Source organism: Xylocopa sonorina, chromosome 9, assembly GCF_050948175.1.
Source record: "Xylocopa sonorina isolate GNS202 chromosome 9, iyXylSono1_principal, whole genome shotgun sequence".
NCBI lineage: Eukaryota > Metazoa > Arthropoda > Insecta > Hymenoptera > Apidae > Xylocopa > Xylocopa sonorina.
Window position 1 is genome coordinate 6,593,075 of NC_135201.1, and position 18,166 is coordinate 6,611,240.

Below are 18,166 nucleotides of genomic sequence, written 5' to 3' on the forward strand. Positions count from 1 at the left end.
ATTACTCCTCAGTCACTCTGAGAGTAAATAGCAAGAGGATCGACCCGAGTATCGATATTAAAGAAGCATGTCGTGCTTAATCGCGTCAATTGGCTCTGGTTCTCTTATTCCAACCGGTACCTCGCGTCTCCCAGTCGAAATGAGAAGAGAATCGTACGCGTGAGTAGTGCTCGAGGTGTGTTCGGTGTGGGACGACGGATCGAGGGCCTCGTTGGATCCTGATGGTGGTTGTGAAACTGGAGAACGAGACAGAGGCGGACCTATCTCCGTTCCGTGGTGTGTGTTTCTAAAAATTAGCGTTAAACAGGTTTCGTAGATGACTCGCAGTGAGATCGGTGTCCTAGTCGACGCGCGAGACGTTTGAGAATTCCCCGCCATCCCGAATTAACAGAAAGAAGAATAGTAGTCGGGCGTTTTCGCGCACCAGTCGATGTAGAATTATCCTGCGAGGGTGTTCGAGTTCTTCGGTGGCTGTAGTTCCTGCACGAAGTTCGATATACGCATTGGAATCAACCCCGAGGACGACGAGAGTGTGCTCGCATTGGTCTGTTTAGAGGGTGGCGAGAGCAAGGTCTGAGGAATCTTCGAAACTCTCTAGCATCTTCATCAAAACCTCAAGCGGAATCATTGAAATTTTGTACGTGACTAGCGATCAAAGGCCTACGGATCAATCTTCACCTTCGCCGCTTCATACTTCAAACACTCTCGCCTTAATCGTTTGATAAGAACCGAGGTACCATTAGAGGATCTTCCTCGAAGATTATTAAGGGAATCGCTGTTATTTCCTGCGAGAGGAGGAAACGGGAGGTTGTCTCGCGAGCTCGAGAACGAGCTTCCGCTAACTTCGACGATAGCCACCTTCAGAGGATCCTTCAACGGTGTCGAGGCAGTAACCGCGGCTAGGTTGGATCCCTTTCGCGTACTCGAATCACTCGCAGGGACTCCTACGCCTTATCAGCCCTAATCTGGCGCTATGAAAGCTTCCTAGAATCATTCCAGACTTTTCATCTGGAGCGAAATCGGAGGGTTTCTAGAACTACCACCCGGAGGGTGCCCAAGGAAGTATCTCAAAGAGCCTAAACCGTAAATCTTAAATCTCAAGATACTCTGTCAATGTAATCGGACCAGGAGATCGACTCTCTTAAACACCATTGAATAAAGAAACTTTTTACGCTCGATACCTGGGGACCTATAAAACCCTAGGTCCACATTCGTAAACTGCGGAGGACCTAAGAGAACGACATTCGATCGCCAATACCAAACCAGATCTCGCGTTGCGAGAGGAAGAATCGTAATCGAATGTACTCTGATCACCTAGTTGGACTAGCGACTCCTCGCACTGGGTCCCTGAAAGGTCTAGCCTAATCTAACTCTGCCTTTGTAGCCCCGGAAATAGGAAGAGACTGGCCAACGGACCACCAAGAGCAGGTCTAATCTCAGACCATAGGTGGACAGAAGCTACAATGTAGCCCGTTGGAAACGGGTCGAACAGCGTTGGTGATCAGTCGAGGTGATCGAAAGGGGACCTGGAAGAGCCTGGTGAAGCCGGACCTGGATGTTTTGACGTTGAGTGGCGCTAGGGTGCCGAGGTGGGGGGCGCGTGGTCTTGCTGCCTGCCGTGCGCCAGTGGCGGCGGGGGTGGGGGTGGTGCAGCTGTCTCGGGGGCCACCCCCGAGGCCAAGAAGGGCTCCACCGGCCACAAGTGCCAGCAGCAACAGCGGCCAAGTCAGCAGCAGCTGCTCCAGCAACAGGAGAAGGATCAACAGCAACCGAAGAAGGTGTCCGTGGTGAAGGCGAACGAGTTAGCGCCTTTGAGCAACCTCGACGAGGACCTGGACGAGCTCGAGGATGAGAAGGGGGCCGAGCAGAGGCCGGAGGAGGAGGACTATTCGAAGGAGGGTAGCGCTCAGCATCGCTTGAGCCCCAGGCTGCACGACATCGAGGAGGAGGACGATGAGGACGGCCGCAACACCAAGGAGAGGTCAGTCCGCCGGGTGTTAGAGGCGCCTCGACAGGTCTGGGTGCGTTTCTTTGATCTCGCGTGCCACTCGCCATTTCAGTTCGGTTTCAACCGTTGCTCTTTGAACGAGCTCTGGAGTTCTGCTGCTTCGAGTTGTTCGCGGTAATGAAATTGATTCGATTGCGCGGTTGTTATCGTTACTAATAAGAGTAATGGGACGAGCACGCGAACCGTTCGATGGAGAGCAAGAGTGTCCGCGCGCGCTGCTCTATAATTTCAGCTATATTAATTAAATTTGTCATTTCTAAATATTGCGATCGCGCTATGTAATCTTCGTAGGAGCGGTCGAGCGTTGCCAGCAATCGCGCGAGGAAAGTAATTATCCGGGGATTGTAATTAATTGTCGCGCGAACTAGTCGACGAAATACGGATGTCCATCGAACCTGGAGGAACGAAATCGCAGTCGTCACCGTCGAACGTTTCAGACATCTGTTGCTGCGATAACCGTCTTTAGGTGGACGAACTTTCCCTTTTGGGTCATACGTGTCTGAGAGCTCGTCTCCTTTTACAAGGTTTCCTTTCAACTTCCCCTGTTCTCCGCTGACCCCAAGCGAAAGAATGGAAATTACTCCTCGCGTTTTCTCCCTCTTTTTGCCATTTCCACGCTCTACCACGCGAATCATAACGATCAACTCGCTTTCAACCGATCCAAACTACTCTTCGCGCGTTTCTTTCCTCCCTTCGATCAACTGCACACCGAGAGTTTCATTTCATCCCTATCTGGACACAGACAATTGGAGAGATAGCCGGAACACCAGAGGGAAAAGAACTCGATCGCTTTCCAGCATCGATTACACGGATTTCCATTATTGGCTGGACTCGGTGTCGTTAATTTCTAGACGCGTGTTAGCCGCTCCACGTGCACGACAAATCGACACGCGTAAAGCTTTAACGATCTGTCGGCTCCCGTCGGGCCAATCGAGCCTCGTGGCGACACAAGCGATTCAATCTGCGAGGAATCGTAACCCAATCGGCTTCTGCTCCGCGATATAGACGTCTTTACGTAATTCTCGATCAGACTGGCGCCCTTCGGGACATCTGGCATCCCTTCGCTATCTCAAAAAGTAATTTGCTGACACCTTTTCAGAGCTCGACTCGGGGAACAGCGGTACCGCCAGATTGGGTTATGCTATTATTGAAGTCTATGCGCTGTAGTAGCTGGAATGCTATGCTACCAAGGCAATTCTGAAGAGATATGGCTATTTGATAGTTAGAAAGGGAGCGTTCCAGAATTTTAGGGGTGTGTCGGATTACTTATTGGAGGATTTAGGGTGCAGGTTATAGGTGGCTCGATTCTTGTCTCGAATTAACCTGTAAAGTCTTTAAACGTGGCAAGCAAGACTCAACAAGGCTTTCTCACGGAAGTACAGTATCAGAGAAAAAATTAGATCAGTCTGAAACATTTACAACCTTGCTTTACGAGACTCCGCTCAGTCTCACTCGAAGTAGCTGCGAAACTCGCCCCAGACTGGTTTCCTTCGGCACCCTAGTTCATTTCCTACAGATTTCCCTCCCTTTCTTTCTCCTTACACACCGTGGTGCTGGTGCACCTCCGAAATGATTGGGAAAATGGAACGCGCGTCGAGTTACGAGAAGATGGATACCAGCGATGGGTGCTGGGGGAAGAACGATGGACGGTCGATGGCACTTGCCACCCCTCAATTAAGGGTCACAGCGGCGAATTCCAACGAATGGAGCTCTCTCTCTCTCTCGCTCTCTTCGGTTCCACGCTCGCGACGGAAAGCAATTTTTGTCCCTTATGAAACACGTTTGACGTTTCAGGGGGCGAACTTTTGGGGTGTCGAGTCGGAGGATGAAATTCTTCCAAGAATTCCTCGAGTCCCGTGGATATCTGCGCGCCATTGACTCGCGTGTGCGATGAATTATTTAGTGCTTGCTCTTGGGTCGAGCCAGTGGGATTAATCTAGCAGGGTGAATAAAGGATTTCTGAATTTGTAGGACGTTTTATCGAAAGAGAATCCAGTCGATTGTTTCCCTTTGTCCGGGGATGATTTTCTTTATGGGACCAGTCGCTCTTTGGTAAGAAAACACGTTCAGCGTGTCACGCCCTCTCCATCTTCTTGCAACCGCTGTCGTTTGTCACTGAATTATCTATGAATGTCAAAATTTCCTGAGTCGCGAAGTCCACGGAGGGGTACGAGTCCTGCGGAAGGCTTCATCTACCGGAAGAAAACGCGCTCCGGAAAGAGAAATGAATATTAGCGGCAGAGAGGAGGCTCGAGAGAGGGAAAAAAGCAGAGTTCGAGGGAAGTGGACGAAGTGGCACGAAATTAAAGGAGAGAAAGCTCGAGGAAGCCAAATAGAGTCAGAGATTGCAATCTGTTTCCCGGATATTGCAAATTTTCCTACGACGCATATGACTTACGTGTTCCACAGGCTCGCGCGTGTCCAGTTGAAGATCGCAGATAAAAATAATAGCAGCGACTTGCGTCTGGTTCTCAGGTCTTGTAAAATTCTCAGAGCGCTCGAAATCGAGTTCGACGCCAGTCTTCAATCCCTTGGCATAGCTAATGTTCTATTTTCTGTCTCGTATATCCCGTTTTTTGAATACGTCTTTGAGTCGAGTTCGCGACACTCGGAGGAGCTCGAGAGAAGTTTTAGATCCCTCAAAGGGAACGACGAGACACGTGGGAACGTCTCAAGGAAATTCTCGAGTGTTCTATGAATTGTATCGATAGCAATGGATTGGAAGCGATCGTCTTAGTATCGGGAACTGCTTCGCTAATAATAACGCTATTCCATCGAACATAATTTCGAGATTCCCTGAAACAGTATTCAGCTCGTCTCTAAATCTACTTCATTTACAAAAATCGAATTGATCGGATGGAACTTCGATCAGTTCCAAACATCGATAGCTCAACAACCCTTTGATTAGCATATCGTAACAGTAATCGCGTTCTCGAGAAGAATGAGACACGCGATTCATTTCGAATTACCGTCCATCTTGGATTAAATCATAATCGAGGTGTGACAATTACTTTCCTTTAACGTTTTCATCGGGCATCCACAGAGCGTACACGTGTACACGCGTGTGTGGCCCCCAGCGAGGAAATGGCCTGTTCGATATTGCTTGCTCAGCCCTGATTATGGCGTTCCTCCTACAATCCACATCGCCTTGGCATTAATGATGATCCGGTATCGGTTTTGTGTTAATGGTTATCGACATCAGATATCCAGTAATCCGTATTGGATTAGCGAGATGTCTCGGATACAGGGCTTTTCAAATTGGACGGCGACAAAGCATTGCCTCGCGTATTCTTCTGCGAGAGGAATGATCAGGTCAGACGGGACCAGAGACATCTTCGAAGGCGCTACAAATTTCTGTATCATTGTATTCTACTTAAAATTGCGAAAGGATCGTGGGTTTAACGTAATCCAACCTTTCTATCCATTATTATCTCCCGTAATCTCCTTTTCCTCTCTCTTCTTCAGAGAAGAAATGTGATCTTAAGAATTATTAAAAAGTTTCCATCCTGAACGGTCTGGTTTCTATTTTTTTTTAACGTATGCGTCCCTTGAACATCTCTCTCGCCGAGGATATACGAGCATTTAAAAATTTCAGTCCTCGAACGAGGAACACGAAGCTTAATCCTCTTTAGCGAAGAAGTAAACCGTGTGCACCTCGACTTTGATCCCTGTTTTAACACGAACTACCAAGTTCGAGGACGCGTAGAGCATCCTCGATGCTTCCGCGGACAGATTCCTCCGCTTTTGAAATTCGAAAACTTCGAGAGTGCGTTCGAATTAAGGAAAGTTGATACCGATCGACTGGTAGGGTTCTCGCGTGCACGGCTATTCGCGTCAGCCTCGAGGTAACGCGATTGTTAATTTCTCCAGAGGAGCTACCAGACGCGAGGGATTCTTTGGAGAACCGATATCGCCCGGGCGAGGCTCAGAATCGATGATAACGCGAGGGTAATCGATCAACCGGTAAGATAAAAACCGTGTTCGTCCTCCGTCCCTCACCCTATCGTTCTCTAAAAGTCGAAAACAAAATATCGGTCGGTAGGAAATTCAATAGAGAGGTGCTCGCGTGGGGAGGGAAATCCCCAGAGGTGGGCCATTAGCTCAGACTCGCTTGTTTATCGATAAAACGATCGGTCGTAACACCGAAGCGGAGGCGAGCCGAGCGTGACAGCAATTTATATGACACAGAAGCGATACACGACGCGAAAGTTGCGTGATCGAGCACGATCGCGGCGATACTTGCCCATTAATATGCAAACACCCATCCCTCTGATGGTTCGCCCTCACTTCGAGACCCGACGCAGTGCCGCGTGGTCGTTCGAATACCCCCAGGAGGGACGAGATCGACAGGGGTGACAAATTTCTGGGACCAAATGCAAAGGGAGCTTCTTCGAAATTGATTCATTCTCATTGGATCGTTCGTAACACTTGTAAAACCCATCGAAGGATCTATAACAGGCTATCCAAAAGCATTTTTGTGTTCAACCACAGCAGAGGGTTGGACCATTCATATTTACGATTGCTCGAGTTATTTCATTCGAAATTGTGCGTTGGTTTCATTGGAATATTTTATTTCTAATCAGAGGATACTTATAATTTGGTATTATAGTCAGTTATAGTACAGAGAAAATACTTAGCAATGGTTACTTATAGTCAGCAATGAGTTATATAGTTATGGTGTCAGTAATGAGTGACTATAGTCACTCAGAGCATTTTGATACTACTCAGCAACGTATAAATATCATTTCTCAGAGCTAACTTCTAAACTATGTACCACTACTTTCTTCTTTCACGCTGTACCGTATTCTACGTTTCACTTTATAGACCGTCTTCCCTAAACTCAGTTCTTCTCAAAGAAACTTTCCATCGCCCTGAATTTTCCTTTCAATTTCAATGGACTAAAACCACTCGATATTTTACAACTACTATTTCAATTCGTTTTTTATGTCGCGCCATTCACTACCGCGCACAATAAACCGAACGAAAATCCTAATCCACAATCAGGGCAAGTGTGATTTATAACGAATTGGATTACTCAATAGAGAAACCATCTCGCTCGCTGCTCGCAACGGTGAAACAAACTTGATGCCTGGTACCATTGTTCGATTACCGCGTTTGAAAAATCCGATTTCCACGACTAAAAAAGTATTCGACGATTTCGAGCCCTTTCAGTAGTTTACGCTCGCGCAACAACCGCCAGAAAATATCTCGCGCGTCCACACATTGTTCCGTGCTTTTCCAACGTTTTGCACACAATTCCCAGGTTACTGTGCAAATTTTCCTTAACAATCTCGCGGACGGGAGATTTTTCTTCGAAATATTGTTTTCAGCTGGTTTCTCTCTTAATTTCTCTTTTTTTTTTAGCGTCGATCGCAGGTTGACGCGATAAATTTCTCGGATTGGATTGTTTCGTGGGGAAAATCCTAGATTGAACTTCCAATTCGGAGGAGGCTCTTATTTTGTTACTTTAACTAGTGCCGTCGGAAATGTCAGCCCAGGCGATTAGTTTCGTGACATTTCCCAGGGTGAGCCGTTGGTAATATATTTATGAGATTAGAACTTCGTCCTTTTCGATATTGCGCCCGCTGAATGATTTACGAGGGAGCGCGATACTATTCTGCCTCGAATTATGCCAGGGTTACCTCTCGAACTCTGACCAAATTCGTTTCTCGTAACGCGACGGTTTTTCTCACGGGGGTGGAAAAAGCACCGCGCGCGCGCGCGCACGTTCTCAACCCTCGCGACAAACGAACGCGACGTTTCGGTTCTTTTTTCAACCGATATACGATTTTTTGGCCCGCTACCCGCGCACATCGAATTTCCGCTTTGATGCGAATACCTCGCAGTCGGTGTACAGCCAGCTTTTTGTCCCTCGTTTAAACTTTATTCATGCCGCGCGCGGTTTTTTATTCGGAGACAAAAAATTTTTTAATCGCTGCACACCTTTCCAGCGCGCTACTTTTTTTTTCTTCCACCCCTCCGCCCTGTTACCCGTTTCCTTCGTGGACGCGCGCCCCGTTTCGCCCGTCTGCTGCTTCTCGTTTTGCGGCGCGCGCGCTTTCTTTCTTCCTTAATTTTTCGAATTGTTTCCTTTCCGCGCGGCGAATGAGGAAAAAAACGAAACACGAAGAAAGGGAGACTGTGTCTCCCGTGTCAGAAGCTTCAGGAGATATGTAACGAACGCTTTTCTCCGTGGAAATTCACTTTGAAGCGCCGAGACGGGCTTTGAAGGCTCACATTAAATTCCACGCTTTGCAGGTTCTTACGAGGTAGTCAAAAAAATGTGACGTTGCCCTTTTAAAATTTGCCTGGGTTCTTCGTTACGCTTCGAGATAGACTCTGGTCCAGAGGGACCTCGTGGAGATGCTCAGCCATCCAGAAAATTAAGAATCAAACTTGTTATTCTGCTTGCAACGATCGAATTTGATCCAGTATTGAAAACAGTCGACGAGGAATGTTGCGAGAGCCACGAACGAACGAATCTATTTATTTACAAGCTTTCCAATCTTGGAAACAATTATCCGCGAGTTTGCAGATGAACTGCGATTCCGTATAAATAATGCCGTTTATTATTAGCCAGACCCTCCACAGTGATTTCCTGCCGCGTTATAAACATGGCGGCCCAGGTTAATTTCGAAATGAAACGCGTATAATTAGCGCGCTGTGGCGATCGTTCGTCGAAGTGACTGAAACGTCGCGCAGACGAAGGCAGGAAATCGAAACTGATGATTCCCCAAGCGTTTAGTTCGAACGGAAACGTTCGAATCGTAGGCCCTCGCGAGTGGGCTTCTAGACTGTCTATTTCCTTCGCGTGGTTACGCTAATTTCGGGTCACGTTTGTCTGTCGGCACCCAGGAGTCTAGCCAGCCTGTCGGTTCGCGTTAAGAAATTCTTTCGCGCTGAATTATACGTTGACGGTTTGATGAGATACGCGTAGGAATGCTTCTCTCTTTTGGTCTGCTTTTAACATCAAATATGCGTCTTTAAGGTTAGATCTATGAGATCGTTAGCTCACGATTCATGTCGAAGTGATTTACAAAGTCTTCCTCTAATTTTTTCTGAATGATAAAATGGTAGCAGGTAGTCTGATCTAGCAGCAGTATCCGCGCATAGTTGAACAAACACGAACGATGGAATGCTTCGTGTCACGCCAAATCGTACTCTTTTGGTCCACCTTAGAGATCAAATATGCGTCTTTAAGGTTAGCACTATGAGATCGTTAGCTTACGAATCACGTCAAGGTGATTTACAAAGTGATTCTTTCTCTAATTTTTTCTGAATGATAAAATGGTAGCAGGCAGTCTGATCTAGCAGCGGTATCCGCGCATGGCTGAACAAACATGGACGACAGAGAGCACCCTGGGATTCTTTCCCAGGATCGACTAATCCCACTTGAGATGCTCAGCGATTCCAGTATTCTATCCACGTCTGCTCGGATGAATTCAGAATCCGCCCTATAATTTCCCTCTGGTTGTCTACTCCTGCGTCACCGCGCGGCTCGATGGATGATCGAAGCCCCCCTGGTATTTGGGTCACGCTCAGCCTCGAAATCCGCGGGGCGTTATTAGGGCCGAGGAGCGCAGCCAATAAATCTGACCGGCTAGGCCGATGCCAGTCGCAGACAAACAGTCGAGCTTCCGTGTCTTCGGCTTGTTTCGCGTCCCGTTGCAACCTGTTGATGTTGCTTTCCGTCGTCAGCTCGCGTCAGAAACACCGCTGGCGAGGATCGATCATCGCGATAAGGGGGCCAGCACTTTTCTCCGCGTCACTGCGAGGTTACGTGCTTCTCAGTCGCTGGGTATTCAGCGTTTGGAGATTGTCTAATTTCGATCAGAGGCGTGGTCAGCTGGCTCTGATTATTTGAGGATTCGTGATCGTTGGAAGGGTGTTGTTTAAGGAAGGAAAGTTATTGAAACCCTTGACAGTGATTGGTGGCTTCCAGAGAGATTCCAGAGAGAATTTTAGAAGAACTAGGTATTGAAGTACGCGAAGGTAAACGCGTTTACCCGCGTTCAGCTTTGATGTTATCTCGTTCCCAGTCGACAACGACGTCGTCGCCTGACTAGGAGATGGAACGTGTCAGGTGCAACTGCACGATAATGGCGTTGAAAAGCGTCGCTCAGCCCGCGATAGCTCAACCTCTGACGCTGTTCGAGCCACTCACGCGTTAATTTCGTGGCATCGAGCTCTGTTGACGGAAACAACTGCATTCATCGAAGGAGAATGCTTCAGAGAGGAGATATTAACGAGTCGAACAGCTTGATAGGGATTATCAACGCGTCAAACCGACGTTTCTGAAACCCCCTGGCGTTTGTTTCCTGCGACCAATATCCATGGCGGATTCGACCAACTCGTTCCACGATGGACGCGCGAAATTCTCCAGCAACGAAGCCCAACGGAAGCGCGTGGCTTCGTTAAACTTCTTCACGATTTTCCATTCAGCGTGCACCAACTTTCCAACAACTTTCTCCATTCTTCGCGATCTCCATTGTTCTCGATTCGTATCGTTAACGAGATGCAACACGGCCAGGTTTTCTCGTTGAATTTTCACATTGTTCTATCCGGGTCTAATTTGCCGGTATCGCGGAGAACAGGGCGCCTTCAAAAAAAACCGCGATTTATTGGACGCGATTTCCATTCACCGCGCGAATTTCGAAAGTCCCGTGTCGTTTCCATTCGCTATTCAATCAGACGAGCCGGAGATACATCGCGCGCGTGGTAAAAACGTGGCCAGCGTAACGTGAAATTAATTTGGATACACGCGGCTGACGTTCCGCGTTTCTGCCCTTCTCGTTCGCGCATCGTTCTCACCTGTCGCTGTTTTTCATTCCAAACAATGGAGCTGTGCGCGTTCCCGATTTTTGGGCTCCTCGGTTTCGAGTATCAGCTTGAAACGCCATTCGTATCTCCGCTGTGCGATCTTCACCGTGAATTCGAATGGTAATCGCGAATCGTCGAAGTTTCCCGCGAATGTTTCCTCGAAAACATTGAGTTGAACGTTGAAATCCGCGATTTTATTGGAAGAAGCGCGAGCTATGGTGATTGATTTGGACTTTTGGCCGATGGCCAGGAGTCAGTCATTAGATCTCCGTGTTTAAACGTTTAAGGGAGAGAGAGCTTAGAACGCAAAGGAAATATTTACCCAGCACCGCGTTAGCTACGCGTGTTTATTCAGAACACATGAAGTGTGCTCCTACGCTGAATTCGATTTCGAGCTTGAACAGAGCCGTGTTATTAGCATGGCAGGTAACGTCACAGGGTTTTATAGTATTTGTCAGCTTCCACTTACTTTCTGTAGTGAGAATGCTTTCAACTCTGCTCTGTTCTATCGTTTACGTGTCCTCCAAAGATAAGGCAGAACGATGGCAGAGATTAATTTCCACTAATTCACCTACAACAAATTAAAGGTTCGCCCGTTCATCGGTTACAATGTCGACTGGGTGGCTCGTTAAAATTCTTTGTCGCCAGTTGTTAACCAGAAACGTTCGCGTGACACGCTTAACAGCGATCGAGAGACGCAACAGAGTTTTCTGTGGGGCTCATGAATATTTAATGCGAGCGCAATCGATGCACTCTCGAGCACGATCCTTTAATCAACGAGAAACTCGGTTGTATTAACACCCAGAGAGTCCTTCAGCCCGACGCAAATACGCAACAGTTCGCCCGCAAATTCCTTTCACGGCACTTTCTGTTCCCTCTTTGTCTCGTCTCTCAAACTATCTCACAGCTTTCGAGACGAACCATTGCCGTTCGCGACGGATTTATTTTTATTAACACCTTAACGAACCGCAGCTCGAATAAAAATCCAATCTTCTCACCCCAGATAACTCTACCATCATTATAAATCAGCTCTCTGACGCCTCCTCCTCTATTAAAAATCCAAGTAATCAACTCGAATCACCCAGAAGAATCCCTCTGAACACGCGAGATCGAGCAAGTCGTACGTTGCTCCAGGAGAGAAAGTTCGTCCAAGTCGAGTGGCACGTTGTCGATGGTCAAGAAAACGCGTGCGAAACGCGCAGTAACCAAAGGGTGGACGTGACGTGGTACCGCGTTGGCGGGTCGTGTTTCGTAGGCCGTACCAGAAGAAATCGCCGACCCCAAGTGGCGGTGGTGGCAGCAGAACGGGCTGGCGATCGCGCAGAAGCATCACCACGGCAGGTGCACCGGCTCATCAGCACCACGTGATCGCCAGTGCGGCTGCAACTGCACAGGCCAGGATGCAGGCCGAACAGGGGAGCATCGGCGAGCTGCGTGGCTACCACAACCTCAGATCCAGAAGGCATACTCTGGCCAACGTTCGGTGAGTAGACTCTACTCTTATCCTGTCTCTGACTCTATCGATTGACGAGGACCATCATTTAGTACGATTTGGAAGTTTCTGATGCTAGTGATACGCGAGAGAAGTGATGACAAAAGTAGGTTAAAGTGTCTTTGGTCTTGGTTGTTTAACAAACGGTTTGATTGATACGCGTGAATGAAATATCAGTGAAGTGTTCGTTATTGTACAATACGGATAATCGATTTGACGAGGCATTAATCGTGCAGATTATATTTCGTTCACCTTTCGTTGTGCTTTACTTGTTGCTTACGGTATTGATTGTTTTGTCGGACGGCCTTTGGGATGCACGTCTAACTAGACGGTGTGTTCTTAGTTTTTTTCTACTCTGTTTGTTTAATTCTTACGATTTGAGCGTTTGACGCTGGTCTGTTTGATTAAACGACTGTTCAGTGATCTACGTTATACTTTTTGAGGTGTAATATTAGATGTGGCTAAAAATGGAGTTGGGTACGAGTCACTGGTTCTGATGAATCATCCGATTGAACCAGAAATCGATTCGCGTCGGTTTGGCGACAAATTATAATCGGTCTGTGCCAAATTTCCCGATTTACGAGGTAACGAAATCCCGTGAATCACAGAGGCGCTGGCGGTATTTCTGCGAAACCTTTCCCCGGCTTCTGCAGAGCGTGAGTGACCAGACGTAGGAAGAGATCCAATAATAAATGCATCGTTCTCGACGGACAAGCGGCTTTTATCGCGAAGCACGACTCGATCCGAGGATTCGCAGTTCGCAGACGATCGCGAAACGATCTCGTACCACGTGCGCAACACCGCGCCACGTTATACGCTGGAACATTCGAAACGTTTACTTTTTTTTTTTTCCCCCCCTCCCTGGATAAGCTGAAATTTAATTTCATGCCGACAGTTGATCCTATTATGCGTCAGCCGGATGAAAGGGCCATCGTTCCCCGGTACAATAGCCGGGAGCTATTGATTTTAAAAGAGCGCCATTCACTCGATCACATTGTTGGAAATTACATACCGTTCCCTTTGTCGCATCCATCTTCGACTTTATCTCCGCGTTCACCCAGTCAGAAGCCTTTGGTGAACGCGTCCGTTTCTTACCTCGCCTCCTGCTGAATACCTACAGCGAATTCCCTCTGCCGTTGTAAATTCGCGTTCCGACGGAACACCCGGAGCGTTTTACCGAATCGGCGAATATTATTCGAAGTGTTATAGTTACGCGGATATGGCGTGACATTTTTCCGTTATCCGTCTGAAAAATCAATAAAGGGACAGACGCGCCGTTCCGTACGCGAAGTTTCCGACATCTGGCTTTCCCGAGGTATAAATTCGCTGGAGAACAGTGGCTGGAAATAGAGACAGAGGAGGATGATGTATGCCGTGGCGCGGTTTGCAACTTTCCATTCACCATCTTGTCCGGAATCTGATAAGAAGTCCGCGAAACACGCTCCATAAAAGTTATCTTTCGCTCGATATGGCCATCTACACCGCGGTAACCGAACGCTGGTGAACGCGTCTGAACTGGGTCCCTGGTGAATCGTCCTACGCCAATGGTATCTCCTTTCGAGGGATCGAGTATCTCCGCATCAGTTAGGATCACCGCAGGTGCAGTGCACTCTCTTCATCACCCCCTTCCCAGTCTCTATTAGACCACTGCAAACGCAGCGCAGCGAATCTTGATCTTCGTCCCTCTCGACTCCTTTATCTATCTCTCTCTTTGGCGTTCTATCTGGCTTGGCCTTGGAAATCCTCGCCATGCAGCCTTGGTCCGACCTTTTCTTCGATTTAGAGGGTGGCTGACGCTTGACAGGTTGCGGGGGACAGGTACAGACCTCTTGGTCACGCGTGTCTTTCTTGGGAACCTTCTTCAGGGGATCGTGAGCCTTTAAGGTCTCCTGGAGCTTTTTAATTTTGCATTCCGGACAGAAACATGTCTCCTGTTGGAACGAGGGACTGGTACTCGGACTGGCTGTTTTCTTTGACATAAGCGAGCCTGCTAGAATCTTGAACATTGATGTAGAGTGATCTTCTATTTGGGTCTTGGAAGCTGGGATTGAAGTAGGCACTTCTTTTCCGCATTGACAGCAGTTGCATATTCCTTGTTCCTCGGGTATCTTACCGTAATGGATTGATCTGAGTTCCTGTTCTGGACTAGGTTTCATTTGGATGCCCTTGGTTCTTAGAAACTGGAGGATGCTCGAGAGAGGATGTTGCACGGGATGAGTATCTATATCTATGGTTGTCGTTTGGAGGGTCGAGGTTTTGAGTGCCTGTGAGCTTTGTTCGAAGGTCATCATCGTTGGCTGTTCTCTATGCGGTTGATAGGAAAGCAGTCGTTGCATAGTTTCCGAATCCGGATCTACCGCCTTTGTGACGGTTACGAGCTTTGGTTGTTGGGACTGTTTGATCACTCTTGGTGTCGTTTGAGTCTCGACGTCGGTGACTGTTTGAGTGATCACTTGGATGGTCTCGATCCTGGTGATCTCGGTTTGAACTACCTTCATCTTTTTCACAGCTTTCTGTGTGTTAATAATATGGAATTAGTATCGAGTATAATAGAAATAGCGCAAAATTTTGATACTAACTGCAGGAGGGATAGGTTGTATACAGGTGCAAGGAATTTCGATCTCTTCTTCTTCAGGGATAGGTACTTTTGGTTCTTCAGGTACTGGTACTCGTGGTACTTCCAGTAATTCTTCTATTTCCTTTGGTTCAACTTCCACCTCTTTCTCTGGCAATATCTCCACATCTACATCTATTTTCTCTTCCTCTGGCATTCCTTCCTCGACATCCACTGGCACTAAAATTTCTTCTTCTTTTTCCTTATCCTCTATCGGTTCTTTCGTAACTTCTTCTTCCTCTTCTGGGAGAATTTCTACAGATTCTGCTTTTGCGTCCTCTTCTTCTGTTGGTAATAATAGTGGTACTTCTTCTATTTCTTTTTCTTCTATCGGTACTGATACTGGTACTTCTTCTTCTATTGGTACTGATACCGGTACTTCTTGTACTTCTTCTTCCTCTTCTATTGACACTGGTACAGGTATTTCTTTTACTACCTCTTTTTCTTCTATTGGTACTGATACCGGTACTTCTTGTACTTCTTCTTCCTCTTCTATTGACACTGGTACAGGTATTTCTTTTATTACCTCTTCTTCTACTGTTGGTACCGATATTGGTACTTTTTGTACTTCCTCCTCTTCTATTGATACTGGTATCGGTACTTTCTTTCCTACTTCTTTTTCTTCTATTGGTACCGATATTGGTTGTTTTTGTACTTCCTCCTCTTCTATTGACACTGGTACCGGTACGTCCTTTGCTACTTCTTTTTCTTCTATTGGTACCGATATCGGTATTTCTTGTACTTCTTCTTCTCTTGGTACTGGTACTGCTACTTCTTTTGGTGTAGGTATTAATACTTCTTCTTTTGGTGGTACTGGTACTGGTGTTTCTTTGACTGTTTCTTCTTTTAACACTGGCGCTTCTTTTACCGTTTCCTTTTCTGATGCTGGCGTTTCTTTTACTGCTGCTTCTTCTGGTGCAGGTACTGGTACTTTACGTACTGTTTCTTCTACCGTTATCGGTTCTGGCACTTCTTTCACTGCCTCTTCCTTTGATGGTGGTACTGGTGCTACCACTTCCTTCTTTTCTTCTTTTTCCAGTATTGGAACTTCTTTCAATGTGGGTTCTTCTTTCCTTACTATTTTTTTCTCTGCTTCTGGAAGTATTTCTACTTCTGCTGGAACCACATATTCTTTTTCCTCTTCAATTTTCTTCTTTCCTTCTTCCGCTGGTATCGCTTCCGTTTCTCTTTCATCTTTCGTCGGCGATGTTTCCTTTTGGACGACATCTGGCGAATTTTTTCCTTCTTTTCCATCTACCACTGCATCTTTTTCCTTTACAGGAACTTCAGCTGTTTCCACTTCTTCAGCAATGGCTGGTAATTTCGCCGATTCCCTCGTCGGTTCTTTCGTTGGTTCTGCAACAACATCTGGCGAAGTCTTTTCCGATCCGGATACTGCTTCTGGTTTTGCGACCTCATCTTCCTTTTCGATCGGCGGTGGCAATAGTGGCGCTTTCGGTGGCTCTGCCTCAACTTCTCTCTCTTCAGGGGCCAAAGGCTTCGCCACTACTTCAGCGTCTACTTCTTTTTCCTCCACTGGTGCTGTCGCAGTCGTCTCAACTTCGGCGACTTCTGGCTTCGCCTCGACTGAGCTATCTACCTCCGACGGAAGTTTTTCTGTACCTACTTCCGCAGTTATTTCTTTACGTGGCCTTGGTCTGTCGATTATTTCTTTCACTTTCGTCTGGAAAGGATTAGGTGGTTAATCTTTCTGCGAAGATAAAAAAAGTCATGGTTACGAAATTTTCATTCTATATAAAGTAAATTATATGCCATTCCAATACTCACTCCAGTGTGTACAGCCATGGACGCAGCCAATTCATCGGCATCCTTTTTCACGACGATGCAATCAGGACACTCCTAACAATGGCAGAGAAAGTCAGTACATCGACATAAAAGTCCTTCATTAACATTTTAGCAAATATTTTTTAATAAACCATACCGCAATGACTGCTCGAATTGTATCAACGTCATCCTGCCATGATTGCATTTCATTTCGAGGAATCAGTATGTTTTCTTCGTCAATAATATCTTCAGGATATCGAGAAATCGTTTCTGATACAGTTTCTGGTTTGTCAATCACAACTGGCCTCTCATAATCTGCTTTAACTTCCTCGACTGGCTCAATATCTTCACTTCTCAATTTCTCAACAGGCCTAACATCTTCGTCAATTATAAATTCCTCAATAAGGACACTCTCGTCCTCAGGTTCTCTCGCTTCATCAGTGTCAGCATCGATTTCTACCACCTCAGCAGGTGAGGCAATAATCTTCAAACCAGAAGGCACTGTTTCATCTGGTATCCTTTCAGATACATCTCGAGTAACTTCGACAGAAGGAACAGGAATTTTAGAAATTTCTGCGACATCTATATTCAGAGCCGCAGCAGTTTTTTCTAACAACATTCGTGCTGTGACGCGACCCTCCCTCAAAGCAGTCATCTCTTCCTCGGTTAGTCCACTTTCAGAAAGCACCATATCGTTGCAAATGAAGTCAGGATCGCAGACATAGTCGTCGCCATATTTATCTAACTCTGACAAGGATCCTAGTCTGGCTAGATAGGCGCTGGCCTCTTGCAGCCTTTCGTCCTCATAGGCAAAGTCATCAGGATGGATCGCCATCTGAGCGTCGTCCACAGCCGCGACATCAGCAGGGTAGACGCTCACTTCGAGATCAGCCACGTCAGGTCTAACTTCTAGGCCAACCTCGCTCATGTCAGGCGCCATTTCTAAGTCAACATCGACCACGTCAGGTCTGACGTCCAGGTCAGCGTCAGCCACTTCTACTACTGCCAAAACATCCCTGTCCTCCATTATTTCCTTGCTCAAAATGCCTATGTCTTCGACGTCGACCACGTCATCCTCCCTTCCGATCATCTCTTCTCTCATCTCTGTCACAGCTGGCACTTCCTTGTCCGACACACCGACAAAATCGTCGTCCCTGCCTATCAGAGCCTCTATTTTGCTCACGCTCAAGTACTTCTCCAATTCTCCCCTACAATTGCTCAATCTCGACCTGAGCTGCTCTATCGCATCTTCCAGCTCGCAAATTCGATCCGCCATTTGCTGGTTCGCAGCTGTCTTCGCGTCCAGCTGTTCTCGCAAGACGCTCACGCTACTCGCCGCGTCGCCTTCGAGTTTGCACCAGAGCTCGTCAGCCTGTTGCAGGGTCCTCATGTAAGCATCCTCTCGGCTCTCCAGGTCAGCGATCTGTCTTTTCATGTACACCTCGTT

The 18,166-nt window shown here is 47.1% G+C and overlaps 1 protein-coding gene across 3 annotated transcripts in view; it reads left to right on the forward strand.

The window, feature by feature from the left end:
• The window catches only part of Dnc (phosphodiesterase dunce), a 219,903-nt gene that overhangs the window by 32,787 nt on the left and 168,950 nt on the right, over window positions 1-18,166 (forward strand). Inside the window, exons 1-2 of one of the 3 annotated variants that reach the window (XM_076901311.1) lie at window positions 1,691-1,981; window positions 12,084-12,311. The exons of 1 other annotated variant lie outside the window; for it this stretch is intronic. In XM_076901311.1, coding sequence (XP_076757426.1) covers window positions 12,229-12,311 — 83 coding nt within the window. In that variant the 5' untranslated portion in view covers window positions 1,691-1,981; window positions 12,084-12,228. Of the gene's footprint in view, window positions 1-1,690; window positions 1,982-12,083; window positions 12,312-18,166 lie in introns of those variants that run through there. One more of the 3 variants, XM_076901312.1, reaches the window with a different exon arrangement.